The sequence below is a fragment of the Bubalus kerabau genome, chromosome 6, assembly GCF_029407905.1.
Source record: "Bubalus kerabau isolate K-KA32 ecotype Philippines breed swamp buffalo chromosome 6, PCC_UOA_SB_1v2, whole genome shotgun sequence".
NCBI lineage: Eukaryota > Metazoa > Chordata > Mammalia > Artiodactyla > Bovidae > Bubalus > Bubalus kerabau.
Window position 1 is genome coordinate 2,467,356 of NC_073629.1, and position 19,776 is coordinate 2,487,131.

A 19,776-nucleotide genomic window follows, 5' to 3' on the forward strand; every position below is an offset into this window, starting at 1 on the left:
GTACATATACACAATGGAGTATTACTCAGACATTAAAAAGAATTCATTTGAATCCGTTCTAATGAGATGGATGAAACTGGAGCCTATTATACAGAATGAAGTAAGCCAGAAAGAAAAACACCAATACAGTATACTAACGCATATATATGGAATTTAGAAAGACAGTAACAATAACCCTGTATACTAGACAGCAAAAGAGACACTGATGTACAGAACAGTCTTATGGACTCTGTGGGAGAGGGAGAGGCTGGGAAGATTTGGGAGAATGGCATTGAAACATGTATACTATCATGTATGAAACAAGTCGCCAGTCCAGGTTTGATGCACGATCCTGGATGCTTGGGGCTGGTGCACTGGGACGACCCAGAGGGATGGTATGGGGAGGGAGGAGGGAGGAGGGTTCAGGATGGGGAACACATGTATACCTGTGGCAGATTCATTTCGATATTTGGCAAAACCAATACAATATTGTAAAGTTTAAAAATAAAATTAAAAAAAAAAAAAAGAAAATAAACTTACAATTACCTAAGGGGAAAGGTGAGGGTGGAGGGATAAATTAGAAGGCCAGGATTAACACATACACACTATTATATATCAGAGAGAGAACCAAGGAGGACCTACTGTATAGCACAGGAAATTCTACTCAATACTCTGTAATAATTTATATGGGAAACAGAATCTGAAGAAGAATAGATACATGTATCTATAACTGTATCACCAGGTTGTACACCTGAAACTAACTCAACATTATAAGTTAACTATACTCCAGTACGGAGAAGGCAATGGCACCCCACTCCAGTACTCTTGCCTGGAAAATCCCATGGACGGAGGGGCCTGGTAGGCTGCAGTTCATGGGGTTGCTAAGAGTCGGACACGACTAGGCGACTTCACTTTCACGCACTGGAAAAGGAAATGGCAACCCACTCCAGTGTTCTTGCCTGGAGAATCCCAGGGACGGGGGAGCCTGGTAGGCTACTGTCTATGGGGTCACACAGAGTCGGACACGACTGAAGTGACTTAGCATAGCATAGCATACTCCAGTAAGAAACAAACAAAAGAAAACTAAATCTAGTTCTCACATGTCCATGTGGAATCAAGAAATTTTAAGTTTCCAGTTAGTTTTGCCCCTTGTTCAGATCTTAATTCCCAAGAGCACCTACTTAATATACACATTTTCCATTGGAGATCATATTTTAAATGAAAGCAATTGAAAATGTTACAATGTATCCCGGTATTAAAATAAACTACAACAACAAAAACCCCAGAAAAATCTGACTCCAGGGAAAAATGTCTCCAGGGAAAAATGTCTCCAAATCTCATCATACTGTTGAAAAGGACATTATTTTGATCTGTTTTTATTTATACTTACTGATCTCCCTCCAAATTATCCCCAAAGATGAATGTATTTTCTAGTAAAGGACGATTCATTCTAAAAACTGTCAATAATCAGAACTTTGTATACTGTTATGATAATATGCATTATGCAACCTCAAATCGATCTTCAACTTTAATACATTTCCAATGTGCTTCCTTTATGAAGTTCCACTCTAAAGTAATAACATAAGATCATAATGAGTATGTCTGTTAAGTCTGCAACTCACTGCCGAAGTTTCAAAACTATCTTATCCATTAAAATTATGTGCAGCATAGAGGACTTTTGCACTCTTCCCTTGATATCCCAAGGTCTCTGATCTCTTTTCCTCTTATTTCAGGGCTAAGTTTCCTCCTTTTCAAGGATAGGCCTGCCTTTCCCTTTTCTTAGGAACCACCGTCATCTGACAGTTACTGATGCCCTCCACTCTAGTCAAACTGATTCACTGCTTTTTCTCAATCAGACTCTCTATGTTTTCAACCCTGAATCACTGCTCAGGCCATGTTATTCTTTTGGAAAGGTCCTCCCTTTAACCCAAATTTCTGCTCAAAGAAATTCTATCAATACAGTATACTAATGCATATATATGGAATTTAGAAAGACAGTAACAATAACCCTGTATACCAGACAGCAAAAGAGACACTGATGTATAGAACAGTCTTTTGGACTCTGTGGGAGAGGGAGAGGGTGGGATGATTTGGGAGAATAGCATTGAAATATGTATAATATCATATATGAAACGAGTCACCAGTCCAAGTTTGATGCACGATACTGGACGCTTGGGGCTGGTGCATTGGGACAACCCCGAGGGATGGTATGGGAAAGGAGGAGGGAGGAGGGTTCAGGCTGGGGAACACATGTATACCTGTGGAAGATTCATTTTGATATATGGCAAAACCAATACAATATTGTAAAGTTAAATAAAAAAAAAAAAAAAGAAATTCTATCCATCTTTCCAGAAGAAGCAAATAAAACATTTATTCTATAAAGTACTTCATATATTAAATACATGAAGCAATTCCTCCCTCATGTGATTTATCATAATCTTTTGAAATTCTTTAAGAATTTTCAGAAATTATCATATATAACTCACACATAATGTGCTTTACTGCTCTTATCAGATAGGAGACTCTGAGGACAAGGGCAATCCTGTTACTCTTTCCCTTGTTTCCCACAGAACCTAGTCTCATGCCTTATATACAAAAGTTATATTTGTTAAATATCAAAACCTCAAGTTGGACTAAGAAAAACCTTCTCAAGTGATGTCAAAATAGAAAACTGCACCTCTTAAAACTATGAATGCTTCTGGCTCAAGATGCCTAAATTTATCTCCTCTTGCCCTTAAGACCCTATCAAAATGAAAGTCAAACAGTCATAGTAGTAGATGCCCACAATAAAGGAGAAAACAGGAAGAGGCCTCCAAGGAAGAGAGTTGAACAAATCTGTGGGATACAGAAAGTAAATGAAGGAGTGATAACTGATGGAACTAGACAAATGAAGTCCCAGCCTTCAGTGCTCAGGGATTAGGCAGCACAGACGCTAATCTACCTATGGACCTCTGGAGAAGCTCTGAACTCATGGACATGTCCCTGGCCAGAGAGCAGAGGCAAGCTATGAGACTGGACTTCTTCTGTACAGAGAACAATTAACTTCCCTGACTCCATGCACGGAAGTGACCTGTTCTTGGAGAAGTAGGCAGCAGGCATGGGTGCTGGAAACCAGGGAAAAACCCTCAGGATTCTGGAGTTCATGATTCCACCTCCAGCTTTACAACCAGCTCCTTGTCTGCTTTCCCTCAGCAAAGCTTGGTCAGTTGACAGTCCCCACTGGACAACACAGATCACTTATTCTGTGAGCACTTATTTACAGCCTCATTCTAAAATGTGAACAGAGCCAAGGACAATTCAGACATTCAAGGAAAGCCTGCAACACAAGAAAGGTCCACATAGGAAGGTCACAGGAAGACGGAGAAGGAGAGGGAAGCCCAGAGTGCTGCAATTCATGGGTTCGCAGGGTCAGACACGACTGAGTGACTCAACAACAACAACAGGAGGATCACAACTCCCAACCCAAAAGGATGAGATAATCCAGGGAAACAAAGCAAGCTAACACTTCTGCCCCACCAACAAGTACCCCAGTGAGATTTGTGAAATTACTGCATCTATAATCCTAGGTTTTCTCTTCATCTCTTCAACCCTCATCAACACTGATGATTGGCTATGATGATTTATATGGACAGCAACGGTGGGCTGAAAGGTTCTAGAAGATCAAAAAGTCAATCTCTCCCCAGCTTGAAAATGTCAGAGTTTGTGAGGGCTCTGTGCTGGGCCCTCTTCTCTCTGCATCCTCTGCCTAGATGATCTTATCTATACCCTGTAAGATCCATTTAGGCAGAGGATTTGGCTTTCTTCATTGCGTTTTCAGTATCCAGAACAGTGCCTGAAATATAGTGAAACGAATGCTGACATTATCCAAACTTTTCCACTGAGTTCTAGGCCAGAACGACCAGCTGCTTACATACTATTTCTAGAACTTGCCTCACCAGGGCCTCAACATATTCTAAACTTCCTCCTCTTTCACTTCCTCCTCTACTCTGAGGTCTACACTAGAAACCCGTGCACTGCCTTTAGGTCTTCCTCTTTTCATCGTCTCTTCCTGTACCCAGCCCATCAGCAAGGTCCACTGATCTTGACCAATCTGACAGCTACTTACTCAGCTCTAACTTTGCTGCCATCATCCTTGTTCAAGCCATTTCTTACATGGACCAGAGAAATGACTAATAAGTACAGGCTCAATACCTTCTTTCTTGACCTCTCCTAATACATCTGTTAAATACTCACAAATTTTTAGAAATCTTAGCTAATCCTGTTGATTCTCTAATTTGATAAAATTCCTTCCCCTAGCTAACAAGGCCCTATCTTTATGGTCCTTGCTTATTGCTTCCATCTCATGAAATCTCCCCTTTGCTCACTAACTCTCCAGTGAGACACACAGATTGTCTAACAGCTTCCAGTAAACACCAAGTTTTCACCTCAAGGTCTTTGCAACCCTCTGCTCAGGATGCTGTTCCTTCTATTTTTAGCAAGGCTGCTTCTCTCCTCTTGCTTAAGATCTCAGTTTTAATGTTAAGTTATCAAAAAAGTCTCCTTAACATTCTAGGAAGCAGTCTACTTTTCTGCACAGTATTTCTTACTATAGTACCCTGCTGACTTCCTTATCGCTGATCACAGTTAAAACCAGTTTTTGTTTTTGTTTTTTTTACAGGGTGTTTCTCTTTCCCACTTAACTGTGAGCTGCATGAAAGCAGAGACCATATTAATCTCATTCACCACTATATGTTTGGTAAGTGCCTAGGACACTTACTGGGATATGCTTAATAAATATTTGTTGATTAAATAAAAGCTGCCTTGTTTCAGTCAGCAGGTCACAGTGAATTAGTCAAAAGACAATTATGACAGGAAACAACAAGGAGAATGGGGGGAATTTATAAAAGTTATAAATACTCAAGCCTTCAAAATAACATGATTGTCATTAACAGCCTGTTTAAGACTCTTGCTACTGTTTTTATGCAACTATATTCAATTTCACCAATATAAAACCCACCCATTTCTCCTGGAGGTAGAGACAATATTTATCAAAAACTTATTACAAATTTTAATAAACTTTAAGAAGTTTAAGAGCAGTGTTTGAAATGAGTCATATCTAGCTTATATGAACTGAGTCCTATCAGCTTATATTAACTAACAAATTCTAACAACTGTCCACTAAAACCAGAACTCCTTTGTAAGATACTATTTGGAATCTTCTGAATATATGTATTCAGAATCATACGACATTATGAAGCTCAGGAAAAGGCAGATCCATCCTTTCCAAAGAAATGTATCATTACAGTGCTTAAAGTTCTATGTAATGCTTCTGTCTTTAATAGGATCCCATGGCACAGACCCCCCAAAACGCCTTACACCAAAGCGACACTATTCCTGTTGCAGCCCGTACATAATCTGAGACTCAACTCTGTTTCTTCAATTCTAAAATGATTTTTTCACATTTTAACTGAAGGTGAAATGCAACATACAAAGTAAAGCATTCTACAATTGCTATTGGTCAGTCTAGAAACAGTTGAAATTGCCTAAACAAGTACAAATTTTTTATTTTTCAAAGAAGTCATATATAGTATTTTTATTTTTATTGCAGTATAGTTGATTTACAATATTGTGTGAGTTTTAGGTACACAGCATAGTGATTTGGTATTTTCACAGATTATATTCCACTACAGGTTATTACTAGATAATGGTATAGTAATTCCCTGTGCCATACAGTATATCCTTGTTGTGTATCTATTATGTATATATTAGTTTGAATCTGATCATCCCATACTCCTAAATTTGTTCCTCCTTCACCCACTTTCCCTTTGGTAACCACTCTAGTCTGCCTTCTGTATCTGTGACTCTGTTTCTGGTTTGAATATACATTTGCTTATTATTCTTGATTATCTAACAACTGTAATCTTTCAAAATTTTAGTCAATAAACCATTGAGAAAATATTGATTTGTCTCTGAAATTTTCTATTGATATCATCTCACAAGATCAAGAAAGAACCAGCATCAAAATCTGCATAAAAGGTGTCTATCACTGGCTTGGTAGAAAATCCTGAGATAATAGTGCAGTTATCTTTTAAGAAATGCTGCACTACCACTCTGGATGGCACAGAGACAATAAAGTCTAAAAACACAGACAATGATTCTGGATATGAAATTTTAGGCATACTTTAGTGAGTGGCTGAGGCAATGGCATATAAATCTAAATATCCTAATACATCATCCATAAACTTAAAGCCTAACAAGAATAAACAAAACAAAGTACAGGCCTGCAGCATAACTATGAGAACATTATAAGACTACAAGCATCAGTTACCTATAAATAGAGGGAAAAAAACCCACCTCTTAATTTCCAATGGAGTCATTTCTCAAGTTCACACCCAAGCCTTTACATAACTTCATATAGAGAGTGGAGCCCAGAAAACATGAGGGAAGAGAGAAGGGAAATGAAGAGCCCAAGATTAAATCATAATCATTCCCACAATGAGGAGGTCCATAAATATTCAGAATCCTGGTAAGATCAGAGCACTGACTACAGGAAAGGCACTTAAAAGTGCCTGAAGACTCTAGAAGGCAGCTTGGAAGGCAATGTTTCTAGGCAGCAGAAGGCAAGAGGATAAAGTCCTTCAGAGATTGTGTGAGGGGTAAAAAAGCAAAGAGGGGGAAATTTAATATTTTCCAGAACAAGGAAAGCAGAGGAAGAAAAAAAAAAGTAAAGACATAACCACATCCCCACCGCCCTGAAAGCATTCAAAGAAACCATACTTTATTTTACACTGACAGAAGACAGAGTACTTAAACTAGACATTTCAAACCACCGGAAATAACCACCTCTGTCCAAGAAATGCAAAGGAACAACACAAAGCCACTGTAGGAGAAAACAGAAAACGAGAATCACTGTCATTGATAACTCTCCCCACCCTCACTCCTGCCCAACCCCCACCCCCCCCCAAAAAAAAAACACGAAGGAAAAGAAAACTGTAACGTAACACCATAACACAACAAGGACTTCCGGGGTGGCTCAGTAGTAAAAAACAACAACAAAAAATCCACCCGCCAATGCAGGAGATGCACGTTTGATCCCTGGGTCAGGAAGATCCCCTGTACAAAGAAAATGGCAACCCACTCCAGTATCTTTGCTTGGGAAATCCCATGGACAGAGGAGTCTGGAGGGTTGTAGTCCATGGGGTTGCAAAGAGTTGGATACTACTTAGCGACCACACACACATTCTACACTGTTATTAATATATGAATTAAATATCCTCAAACAAAAATCCTGATAATATGAAAACATGGCCTAAATAAGAAACTTCAAAACTAAGAACAAAAATAAGACATAAGGGTTGACAAAACTCAGAAAAGAAAAATCGTATAGGAAAATAACTGAATTTCAAACTACCTAAGGAAGAACAGATACAAATGAGAAGTGAAAAACTAAAGAAATTGGAAAACTAACATGAGAATAAGAGATTAATGAAAGATGAAACAGGGGTGAGAAAGAGCGACCATAAAGATAGGTAAAATAGACCAAACATACATATATCAGACATCCTTAAGAAAAATGAAATAGAAAAAAATATTACACTACAATCTAAGAAAAATATCCAGAAATAAGACCTGATTCTGCACACTAAAAGGGGCTGCCAAAGACCTGGGAAAACTGACCTGCAATAATGAACTCAGAGACATATCCCAGTTAAACTGTTAGACTTCAGGACTTCCCTGGTGGAACAGTGGTGGAGAATCCACCTGCCAAAGCAGGAGACATAGGTTCAATCTCTGTCCAGGAAGAGTCCATATGTGGTGGGGCAACTAAGCTCATGGGTCTCAACTACTGAAGCCCACTCACCCTAGAGCCCATGCTCCGCAACAAGAGAAGCCACCACAGTGAGAAGCCTGTGCACTACAACTAGAGAAGACCCACGCATAGCAATGAAGACCCAGCGCAAGAAGAAATAAATGAATAAATAAATTTCTTAAAAAACTATTCGAGTTTAAAGATGAAAAAAAAAATCATTCTTAAGGTCTCCAGGCAAAAAAGATAAAAAAAAAAAATCAAGAGAATTTAATGACCAAACTTCTAAAAAACAACATAAAGCAATACAGTACAGCTGTATTTTTTAAAAACTCAAGGAAATAAAATGCAAACCAATGGAAAAAGTTTTAAGCACGCAAGAACACAGTTACTGTCATTCCCAAGAGCCCTTGATCTACTAGATCAAGATTCAGTGAACTTTTTCTGTAAAGGCATCAAATAACACAGCAACCACTTATAACTATAGGAGATGTCCTAAGACATAGACATAAACAATAGTAATGAGACCACCCCATTTTCAATATAAAACAGATCAAGCAGAGAAAAAACATAAAGAGGTAACACAGCTTAAACGACATAATAATGTAGAGCTTATGGGTACTTGTCAAAAGTTGCACCCTGACAAATACATATTGTTCTCATATATCCATAAAACAGTCCAAAAATTGATTATTTAATATGCAAAACACTGGTAACTTTCATAAGGTAGAAATGTTATAAACAATACTTTGAACAGAATTCAAAGACATTAAAGTTTACCAACAAAAATCAGAAAGGCTTTCTTTCCATCTGGACAGTTAAAAGCCTCAAATTAACTCTTGGGTTAAAGAGAGCTGGAACTACAGAATTAAAAAAAAAAAATGACAAAATGCTATGTCAACAACTTACGGGATGCACTGAAAGCCATGTCTGAGAAAATTCACTCTACTAAAAACACTTATCAATTAAAAAATCAAAAAGGTTAACACTGAGCCCACAAATCTAAACAAAGAATCACAAAGTACCAAGAATACAAAAACAGAAATGAATGAGGAACAAAAAATTAGTAGATCTAATAAACTGAAATCCTGCCATTAAAAAAAAAAAAAAAAAGACAATACACGAGGTGTGATTTAGGAGGGGAAAGCAGAAGCACAAATATATAAGAAACCAATAAAACAAGGAATTTTAAATTATAAGAGACTTAGTTTGCAGACTTAAATAAGTCTGGAAACCTATATAAAATGAATAATTTCCTAGGGAAGTACAGATTACCAAAATTGATGCAATTAAAGTTAGAAAGTCTAATCAAGTCAACTTTCATAGAATAAACAAAGTTCAGTTCAGTTCAGTCGCTCAGTCGTGTCCGACACTTTGCAACCCCATGAATCGCAGCATGCCAGGCCTCCCTGTCCATCACCAACTCCCGGAGTTCACCCAGACTCACGTCCATTGAGTCAGTGATGCCATCCAGCCATCTCATCCTCTGTTGTCCCCTTCTCCTCTGGCCCCCAATCCCTCCCAGCATCAGAGTCTTTTCCAATGAGTCAACTCTTCGCACGAGGTGGCCAAAGTACTGGAGTTTCAGCTTTAATATTATTCCTTCCAAAGAAATCCCAGGGCTGATCTCCTTCAGAATGGACTGGTTGGATCTCCTTGCAGTCCAAGGGACTCTCAAGAGTCTTCTCCAACACCACAGTTCAAAAGCATCAATTCTTCGGCACTCAGCCTTCTTCACAGTCCAACTCTCACATCCATACATGACCACTGCAAAAACCATAGCCTTGACTAGACGGACCTTTGTTGGCAAAGTAATGTCTCTGCTTTTCAATATGCTATCTAGGTTGGTCATAACTTTTCTTCCAAGGAGTAAGCGTCTTTTAATTTCATGGCTGCAGTCACCATCTGCAGTGATTTTGGAGCCCCCAAAAGTTATCACCCCACAAAAACTCACCAGTTTCAGATACACACAATCTATGTGAGAAAAACTGTAAAACAAACTTGAAAGACCCAAACATAGATCTGAACAATGAAAAGACATCTGTCCTTGGATAGAATTCATATGTAAAGATTTCAGTTCTCAAGTTAGTTTATAAATTTAATGCAATCCAAGGAACTTTACAGAACTTCCCTGGTGGCTCAGAATGTAAAGAATCTGCCTGCAATGCAGGAGACCCAGGTTTGATTCCTGGGTCAGGAAGATCCCCTGGAGAAGGGAATGCCTACCCACTCCAGTATTCTTGCCTGAAGAATCCCAAAGGCAGAGGAGCCTGGTGGGCTGCAGTCCCCAGGGTCACAAAGAGTCAGACATGACTGAGTGACTAACACTTAAAAGAAATTTTACAGAACTAGACTGAATTGTTTTGTTTGAACTGTGCTAATATACTTCATATTCAAAATGTAATAAAACCAACAATATTTGGGCAAAAACAAACTGGAATAAATCAAGCAAATAAACTATTTCAAATGAATAATTTAACCACAGCGAAGGAGAAAAAAAAGAACAAATTCCAGTAATTTTTTTTTTTTTTTTGGCCATATCCTGCAGCATGAGGGATCTTAGCTTCCTGACCAGAAATCAAACCCTGTGCCCCTTGTAGTGGAGCATGAGCTCTTAACCACTGGACCACCAGTCCCTCACCAATAACTTTTTGACTAACCTCTGACTAACAAACAAAACTGAAAAAAAGATTCTAAAATGTTAATATGTCTTTTTTAAATGGTGGTATCACTTAATTTTACAACAACCTAATACATTCTAGGACTGAACCAACAAAATTGTTGAGCATCAGGTTTTTCCACACAGAAAAGCAATACAAAAATGGAAAACTAGAGAACTCTATGGTTTTAAATGGCAATTGCAGGTTTATGTATGAACTCATGATGAGATGAAGACAGAGAGGGAGGAAGAAAGGGAGGAAGGAGTGGGCAGGTGAGTCTAGCCACGTAAAAATGTGTATTAAGGGTAGTACACAACACATTTCCTAGCTCTCTCCACTAAGGAGAACTAGAACCAAAGATGCTCTAGTAGGAATGAACACCTAGCACCCAGATTCTATCTCCTAAATACTCTCCTCCATTAAACAGAATCAGGGTTCCTTGGATAAATGGCTAATTTAAAGCTAGAGAAGGGAAAGTAAAAGATGAACCTGGAATATTTGGAGCTGGAAAAGCAAAGAAACACTGAAAGAATGAGGCAGCATTGTAAAATTTGACAACAACAAAACCCAAACTCCAACCAAACAACAAAGAAACCACTGGCTATAAAGAAACCAATCTGAGCAAAAAATAAGTTAATAAGACATTACAGCTCACTGAGTAAGATACTAGGAATATATAAGCCCATAATCATAAACGAAAGAAAAAGTCAGCCAAAAGGAAAAGCTTCTTACAGTAGAATGCTAGTACATGCACAGACAACAACCAAATTACAGCACCACCATTTCACAAATATAGTCATAACTGACTAGCAGATGATAAGCTAGCAGATTAAAGATTAAAGAATAGATAATCTACCAAATTTCAAAGACTCTCCAAACAGAATATTAATTGTACAGTGAAAAAGAATAACTTTTCAATGGAAAAATTTGGCTGACATTATCTCAAGCAAGTGATCAAAGTTATCAGTAATGAGATTAAAATCAGATGCCTCCAGATCTGACACATCTGAGAAGAGACATCACTTTCGAAGTACTCTTGCTAAAAATATACAACCTCATACTAGTGAAATTATTTGCAGGGAAGAAATAAGACACAGACATAGAAAACAGACTTATGGACATGGAAGAAGGGGAGGAAGGTGAGAGTGGATATATGGAGAGAGTGACATGGAAATATACATCACAGTATATAAAATAGATGCCAATGGGAATTTGCTGTATGACTCAGGGAACTCAATCTGAGGCTCTGTAACAACCTAGACCAGAAGGACGGGGAGAGAGGTGGGAGGGAGGTTCAAAAGGGAGGGGGGATATATATATATATATATAGTTGATTCATGTTGATGTTTGGCAGAAACCAACACAATACTGTAAAGCAATTATCCTTCAATTAAAAATAAATAAATTACACACACACACAACCCCAATCTAACCATGAGGAAATATAAGCAAACTCATACTGAGAAAAATTTTACAAAGTAACTGGCCTGCACTCTTCAAAAAGGTCAAGACCACCAAAGTCTAAGATTAATGAATAATTCCAGGTTAAAAGGATCCTAAAGAGACATAATAACTAAATGTAACATGTCATCATGGGTTGGACCCTAGGTGTTTATTTTTTGCTACAGAAGACCTTATTAGAACCAGCAAAATATGAATATAGCCTTTAGATTAGACAGTAGTATTATTGATCACATGGACCACAGCCGTGTCTAACGCAATCAAACTAAGCCATGCCTTGTAGGTCCACCCAAGATGGGTGGGTCATAGCAGAGAGGTCTGACAGAATGTGGTCCGCTGGAGAAGGGAATGGCAAACCACTTCAGTATTCTTGCCTTGAGAACCCCATGAACAGTATGAAAAGGCAAAATGATAGGATACTGAAAGGGGAACTCCCCGGGTCGGTAGATGCCCAATATACTACTGGAGATCAGTGGAGAAATAACTCCAGGAAGAATGAAGGGATGGAGCAAAAGCAAAAACAATACCCAGTTGTGGATGTGACTGGTGATAGAAGCAAGGCCTGGTGCTGTAAAGAGCAATATTGCATAGGAACCTGGAATGTTCAGATCAGATGTTAGGTCCATGAATCAAGTCAAATTCAGTTCAGTTAGTTCAGTCGCTCAGTCATGTCCGACTCTTTATGATCCTATGAATCGCGGCATGCCAGGCCTCCCTGTCCATCACCAACTCCCGGAGCTCACTCAAACTCACGTCTATCGAGCCTGTGATGCCATCCAGCCATCTCATCCTCTGTCATCCCCTTCTCCTCCGGCCCCCAATCCCTCCCAGCATCAGAGTCTTTTCCAATGAGTCAGCTCTTCACATGAGGTGGCCAAAGTATTGGAGTTTCAGCTTTAGCATCATTCCTTCCAAAGAACACCCTGGGCTGATCTCCTTTAGAATGGACTGGTTGGATCTCCTTGCAGTCCAAGGGACTCTCAAGAGGCTTCTCCAACACAAGGCAAATTGGAGTGGTCAAATAGGAGATGGCAAGACTGAAAGTCAACATTCCTGGAATCAGCGAACTAAAATGGACTGAAATGGGTGAATTTAACTCAGATGACCATTATATCTACTACTGTGGGCAAGAATCCCCTAGAAGAAATGGAGTAGCCATCCTGGTCAACAGAAGAGTTCGAAATGCAGTACTTGGATGAAATCTCAAAAATGACAGAATGATCTCTATTCGTTTCCAAGGAAAATCATTCAATATCACGGTAATCCAAGCCTATGCCCCAACCAGTAATGCTGAAGAAGCTGAAGTTGAATGGTTATATGAAGACCTACAAGAGCTTTTAGAACTAACACCCAAAAAAGATGTCCTTTTCATTATAGGGGATTGAAATGCAAAAGTAGGAAGTCAAGAAACACCTGGGGTAACAGGCAAATTTGGCCTTGGAGTATGGGATAAAGGACAAAGGCTAATAGAGTTTTGCCAAGAGAAAGCACTGGTCATAGCAAACACCCTCTTCCAACAACACAAGAGAAGACTCTACACATGGACATCACCAGATGGTCAACACTGAAATCAGACTGATTAATATTCTTTGCAGCCAAAGATGGAGAAGTCAACAAAAACAAGACTGGGAGCTGACTGTGGCTCAGATCATGAACTCCTTATTGCCAAATTCAGACTGAAATTGAAGAAAGTAGGAAAAACCACTAGACCATTCAGGTATGACCTAAATCAAATCCCTTATGATTATACAGTGGAAGTAAGAAATAGATATAAGGGACTAGACCTGATAAACAGAGTGCCTGATGAACTATGGATGGCGGTTCATGACATTGTACAGAAGACAGGGATCAAGACCATTCTCATGGAAAAGAAATGCAAAAAAGCAAAATGGCTGTCTGAGGAGGCTTTACAAATAGTTGTGAAAAGAAGAGAAGTGAAAAGCAGAGGAGAAAAGGAAAGATATAAGCATCTGAATGCAGGGTTCCAAAGAATAACAAGGAGAGATAAGTAAGCCTTCCTCAGCGATCAATGCAAAGAAATAGAGGAAAACAATAGAATGGGAAAGACTAGAAATCTCTTCAAGAAAATTAGAGATACCAAGGCAACATTTCATGCAAAGATGGGCTTGATAAAGGACAGAAATGGTATGGACCCAAGAGAAGCAGAAGACATTAAGAAGAGGTGGCAAGAATACACAGAAGATCTCTACAAAAAAGAGCTTCATGACCCAGATAATCATGATGGTGTCATTACTCACCTAGAACCAGACATCCTGGAATGTGAAGTCAACTGGGCCTTGGAAAGCATCACTACGAACAAAGCTAGTGGAGATGATGGAATTCCAGGTGAGCTATTTCAAATCCTGAAAGATGATCCTGTGAAAGTGCTGCACTCAATATGCCAGCAAATTTGGAAAACTCAGCAGTCTCCATAGGACTGGAAAAGGTCAGTTTTCATTCCAATCCCAAAGAAAGGCAATGCCAAAGAATGCTCAAACTACCGCACAATTGCACTCATCTCACACGCTAGGAAAATAATGCTCAAAATTCTCCAAGCCAGGCTTCAGCAATACGTGAACCGTGAACTTCCAGATGTTCAAGCTGGATTTAGAGAAGGCAGAGGAACCAGATATCAAATTGCCAACATCCGCTGGATTATGGAAAAAGCAAGAGAGTTGCAGAAAAACATCTATTTCTGCTTTATTGACTGTGCCAAAGCCTTTGACTGTGTGGATCACAATAAACCGTGGAAAATTCTGAAAGAGATGGGAATACCAGACCACCTGACCTGCCTCTTGAGAAACCTATATGCAGGTCAGGAAGCCACAGTTAGAACTGGACATGGAACAACAGACTGGATCCAAATAGGAACAGGAGTACGTCAAGGCTGTATATTGTCACCCTGTTTATTTAACTTCTATGCAGAGTACATCATGAGAAACGCTGGGGTGGAAGAAGCACAAGCTGGAATCAAGATTGCCGGGAAAAATATCAATAACCTCAGATATGCAGACGACACCACCCTTATGGCAGAAAGTGAAGAGGAACTAAAGAACCCCTTGATGAAAGTGAAAGAGGAAAGTTAAACTGTTGGCTTCAAGCTCAACATTCAGAAAATGAAGATCATGGCATCTGGTCCCATCACTTCATGGGAAATAGATGGGGAAACAGTGTCAGACTTTATTTTTTGGGGGGCTCCAAAATTACTGCAGATGGTGACTGCAGCCATGAAATTAAGACGCTTACTCCTTGGAAGGAAAGTTATAACCAACCTAGATAGCATATTCAAAAGTAGAGACATTACTTTGCCAACAAAGGTTTGTCTAGTCAAGGCTATGGTTTTTCCAGTGGTCATGTATGGATGTGAGAGTTGGACTGTGAAGACAGCTGAGTGCCCAAGAGTTGATGCTTTTGAACTGTGGTGTTAGAGAAGACTCTTGAGAGTCCCTTGGACTGCAAGGAGATGCAACCAGTCCATCCTAAAGGAGATCAGTCCTGGGTGTTCATTGGAAGGACTGATGCTGAAGCTGTAACTCCAATACTTTGGCCACCTCATGCGAAGAGCTGACTCACTGGAAAAGACTCTGATGCTGGGAGGGATTGGGGGCCGGAGGAGAAGGGGATGACAGAGGATGAGATGGCTGGATGGCATCACTGACTCGATGGATGTGAGTTTGAGTGAACTCCGGGAGTTGGTGATGGACAGGGAGGCCTGGCGTGCTGCGATTCATGGGGTCGCAAACAGTCAACACTACTGAGCAACTGAACTGAACTGATTGTAGCAATGGTAATATACTGTTTTGATAACTGTATTGTGGCAAGACACATGTTCCTGTTCTTACGAACATTTCTGATATTCAGGGTGAAAAGGCATGGGGCAGCAACTCACTCTTAAGTGGTTGAGAAAAAGAAACTGTTTATTTTTATAAACATATTAAAATATTAGCAATTAGAATCTGAGAATGGTATATACAATTTCCTTGTACTGCTGCTAAGTAACTTCAGTCGTGTCCGACTCTGTGTGACCCCATAGACGGCAGCCCACCAGGCTCCCTGGTCCCTGGGATTCTCCAGGCAAGAACACTGGAGTGGGTTGCCATTTCCTTCTCCAATGCAGGAAAGTGAAAAGTGAAAGTGAAGTCGCTCAGTCGTGCTCAACTCTTAGCGACCCCATGGACTGGAGCCCACCAGGCTCCTCCATCCATGGGATTTTCCAGGCAAAAGTACTGGAGTGGGGTGCCATTGCCTTCTCCGTTCCTTGTACTAGAGTCTTTCAAATTTTCTGTAAGCCTGAAATATCAAAATAAAAAATACTTTCCATTTCATTTTTATATTTCTTATAAGAATTCTATGTAATAGAGTATTTATTTAAATGGATACTATATACTTTCATCAATACAGACACTCTAAATGATAAAACACTGTCATTTTATTTAGTATTTTGCTTTTAGTGATAAACAAAGTAACAATGTATCTTATAATCAGTGAAACCTTATATTCAAGGAAATACAATGATTCCAAAGTTTCATAGGAAAGTCGTGCTTTAAATGGCACAAACTAATCCTACTGTATTTCTCAGTTCAGAAAAAAGTCAGTATTATTATCACAAAATCACATTAAGTACCTTGTGTTGCTAGAATAATCCCACATGGCCACCTCTAGGAGGCTCCGAACCCAGGTCTTGGAAGGCTCCTTCAGAAATTTTTGCTGGTAGATCCCTACTACAAGATCCTCTACAGTGAGAAGTTCTAGATCTTGTCTGATTTCTTCCATTGGTAAATAAAAACAAACATAAAATTAGTGAATTCAGGTACACATAACATGTACATCAAAATGGAAACACACATACTAAAATGCATTTGAGCAGTGGCCCAGTTTAACTTACCTGATGACTTTGCCATATGCTTCAAACACCAGTTGACTCTGGCTCTATCATCAGACTAGAGAAGGGAAAAAATTTTACTTGTATTTTCTTCTATCCTGTTACTTTCAATTAATAAGGCCCTTTCAAACTGTGGGAGGGAGGATGGGCAAGGGGAAGGGAAAGGCTGAAGAGTCCACGATAACTAAATGAGAATGGTTTAAAAAAAAAAAAAAAAAAAAGGGTAACCTATACTAGAAAATACTGCTAATAATAACCAGTTACGTTCACAAGGCATTGTTAACATACTTTATGAACAGCAAGTGAGACTTAGGGTAGGCAAACAAAACCAATGTTCAGAAAAAGATAAGATGATTTGTGTTCAGGGTGAGAAATGTTTGATTTTTACTGTTTTATTAATAAAACAGTAAGGTTAAATCCCAATTCTACTACTTCAAGCCTGAAAGAATTTACACAAAACAAAGAATAAAATTGCAAAAAGAAGATCAAGGAATTACTACAAAAATAGTTCTGAATAAATGGTACTCTTGCCTGGAAGTAATAGGTGTACAAACTAGAAACCCATCCTTCAGGGTAAAAAGATATTGAAGATATTTCAGAAGGAGGAACTATGAACATGAAATCTACCAAAGGTGAAATATATTCAGTTACTGCAGTCTTCAAAATCCCTCCAATATTACACAAATGTAGAAGAAAAGGCATTATACATACCTAATTACATTCAAAGCAACTAAAAATGAACATATTTTAACACACAGTTAAGACACAGGCGAAAGTTCTTTCTTTGGATATCTTTCATGGATCTTCTATTTTCTAAGTAGATGACTTAAAAGAAATTCTTATGTTGAAATTACCTTGCAGTAGATAGGGGGCCAGTTCCCTGGGTTTGGATGAATGAATCTATAAAGATTTTCTAACACAGTTGCTTGGTCATGCCCAGATTCAAAGTGTGAAATAGGAATCTTGTGACTAGAATCACCTGAAGGAAATAAAAAGGTAGGTAGGAGTTAAAATTTGACCAAGACAGATATTATGGATTAGGTATAGAAGGGTGGGTATAGGAAGGAGTAGTGGGTAACTTGTATTTAAGTACTTGTACCAAGCCTGGTTATGGTCAGGTACTTTACAAATTTTATCACATAATATTATAAAATAGGTAATATACATATTGGAGAAGAGAGAACTGAGAATCACAGAAGTTAACAGTAAGTTAACAGCTGGTGAACAGTGGAGTCAGGACTCAAGCCCAGGCTTGTAAAGTGAAAGTAGCAGTGTTTTCACCATTTCTAAGCTGCTCTTCACGAATCTGTTTTATTAAAAAGGCTGGAGACCTTGTAAACCAGTAATGACTGGTCTTTAGAAGGTTGTAAAATGGTATTTCCACTTCCAGTAAAATACAGACCAAGTAATACAAACTTCCCACAAAAATTTAGGATATCAAAAACAGCTACAGTAGCAAGGAATTATTAGGTCAAAAGCAAAATAAGCCACAGAGGTGATCAAATGCAAAGAGAGGTGATCAAAATGCAAAGAAGTCAGAGAGGTCAGCCTAACTCCGGAGGCAGTTTTTACCCTGGAGTCATTTGCTAATTCCTTAATAGGAAGTTTACTGGCTAAGAAGTTGTGTTCCAGACAGCTTTGGGGGCCTGGTTTGTGAGACCCCTGGTGTCTAGAAAAAGCAATCATAAATCCTTTCTAGAAGAGAAATATCAACCTCGTTACCTTAAACCATTTTTTCCCCAGATAATCTATATGAATAAACCAGGTAAATACACACGAAAGAGTGAGAACCAAGACAAAAGTTGAAAGACAAAATCGAGTCCAGAAGCAGAAGTTTCTGGACATAGATTTTAAATAATCATGCTTATTATTTGATGAGATCAAATTACAAATTTCAACATAAAATTGGAAACTGTTAAGAAAAAGAATGCTAGGAACTCTCTGGTGGTCTAGTGATGGGGACTTGGCATTTTCACTGCTGGGGCCCTGGGTTCAATCCTTCAAGCCGCGCTGTGCAGCCAATTAAAAAAATAATACAGGAAGGGTTCAAGTTCTGGTAATGACAGACTAAGGAAAAGATAGAACACATCAAACACCTGCTTGAAGGCACTGCAGAGATACAAATGAAGAGAGGAATTGTAAGTCCAAAATCTTAAAATGAAGAAATCCTAGAGAGCTGAATCTGGCAGTTGGGTAGAAGAGATACAGAGACTGAGAAACTGAGATTTCTACAGACCTAGAGCTAGTAAGAATTTAAACTATTACTCCAGAATTACTTGTGTATATATAAAAATTTATAAAAAATACTCAATTGTCTTCTGGCCTCCACTGTTAATGCTGTGAAGCCCATTATAGACTTTACTGATGATTTCTTTGCATGTGTGCCAAGTCATATCTACTGTTCAGCACTCAGAAATGACAAGACCTGTTAAGAGAGCTGAATATGTGACTGAACATCAAGATAAACAGACTACAAAAATATATCCAAAAAAGAAGATCCCCATAATAGTTAACCAACATAAAACTTTAAAAAACAAGGCTTATTATGTTCAAGGAAATAAAATTACTGATAACTTAAACAGAACCATAAAAAAGAACAAATGTAGACTCAAAAACTGAAAATACATTCCCCAAACCATTTTAGAATGGCAAAACAGCCTTGATGAGAAAATAAAGATTAACCTCAGGTTTAACAGGAATGCACAAATCCTAAAACAAACTATTGGCTTGTCCAAAAAGTTTGGTTTTTCTGTAAAATGGCTCTAGTAGTGCTTAGGTGTCTTTAACTTCATTCAAAAGTTTTGTTGCATTGTATTGTAACAGTTGTCATATCAGTGTGCATTTTAAAGAGTTTACCAAAACTGCTGAATTTTTGTGAAGCCATTTTAATATTGAAGACGGAAGGGAAAAAAAGCCACATTTTCAGAATAATATGCTTTATTATTTCAAGGTAAAAACGCAACTGAAGCACAAAGAAAGATTTGTAAAGTATATAGAAAAGGTCTTGT

The 19,776-nt window shown here is 38.6% G+C and overlaps 1 protein-coding gene across 1 annotated transcript in view; it reads right to left on the reverse strand.

Annotated features, from left to right (window-relative positions):
- Positions 1-19,776, reverse strand: part of MAEL (maelstrom spermatogenic transposon silencer) — a 54,683-nt gene that overhangs the window by 14,373 nt on the left and 20,534 nt on the right. The window contains exons 6-8 of the mRNA XM_055587192.1: positions 17,623-17,747; positions 16,772-16,826; positions 16,511-16,652 (exon numbers count right to left, since the gene is read on the reverse strand). Of these exons, the coding sequence (XP_055443167.1) occupies positions 16,511-16,652; positions 16,772-16,826; positions 17,623-17,747 (322 nt within the window). The remainder of the gene's footprint in view (positions 1-16,510; positions 16,653-16,771; positions 16,827-17,622; positions 17,748-19,776) is intronic.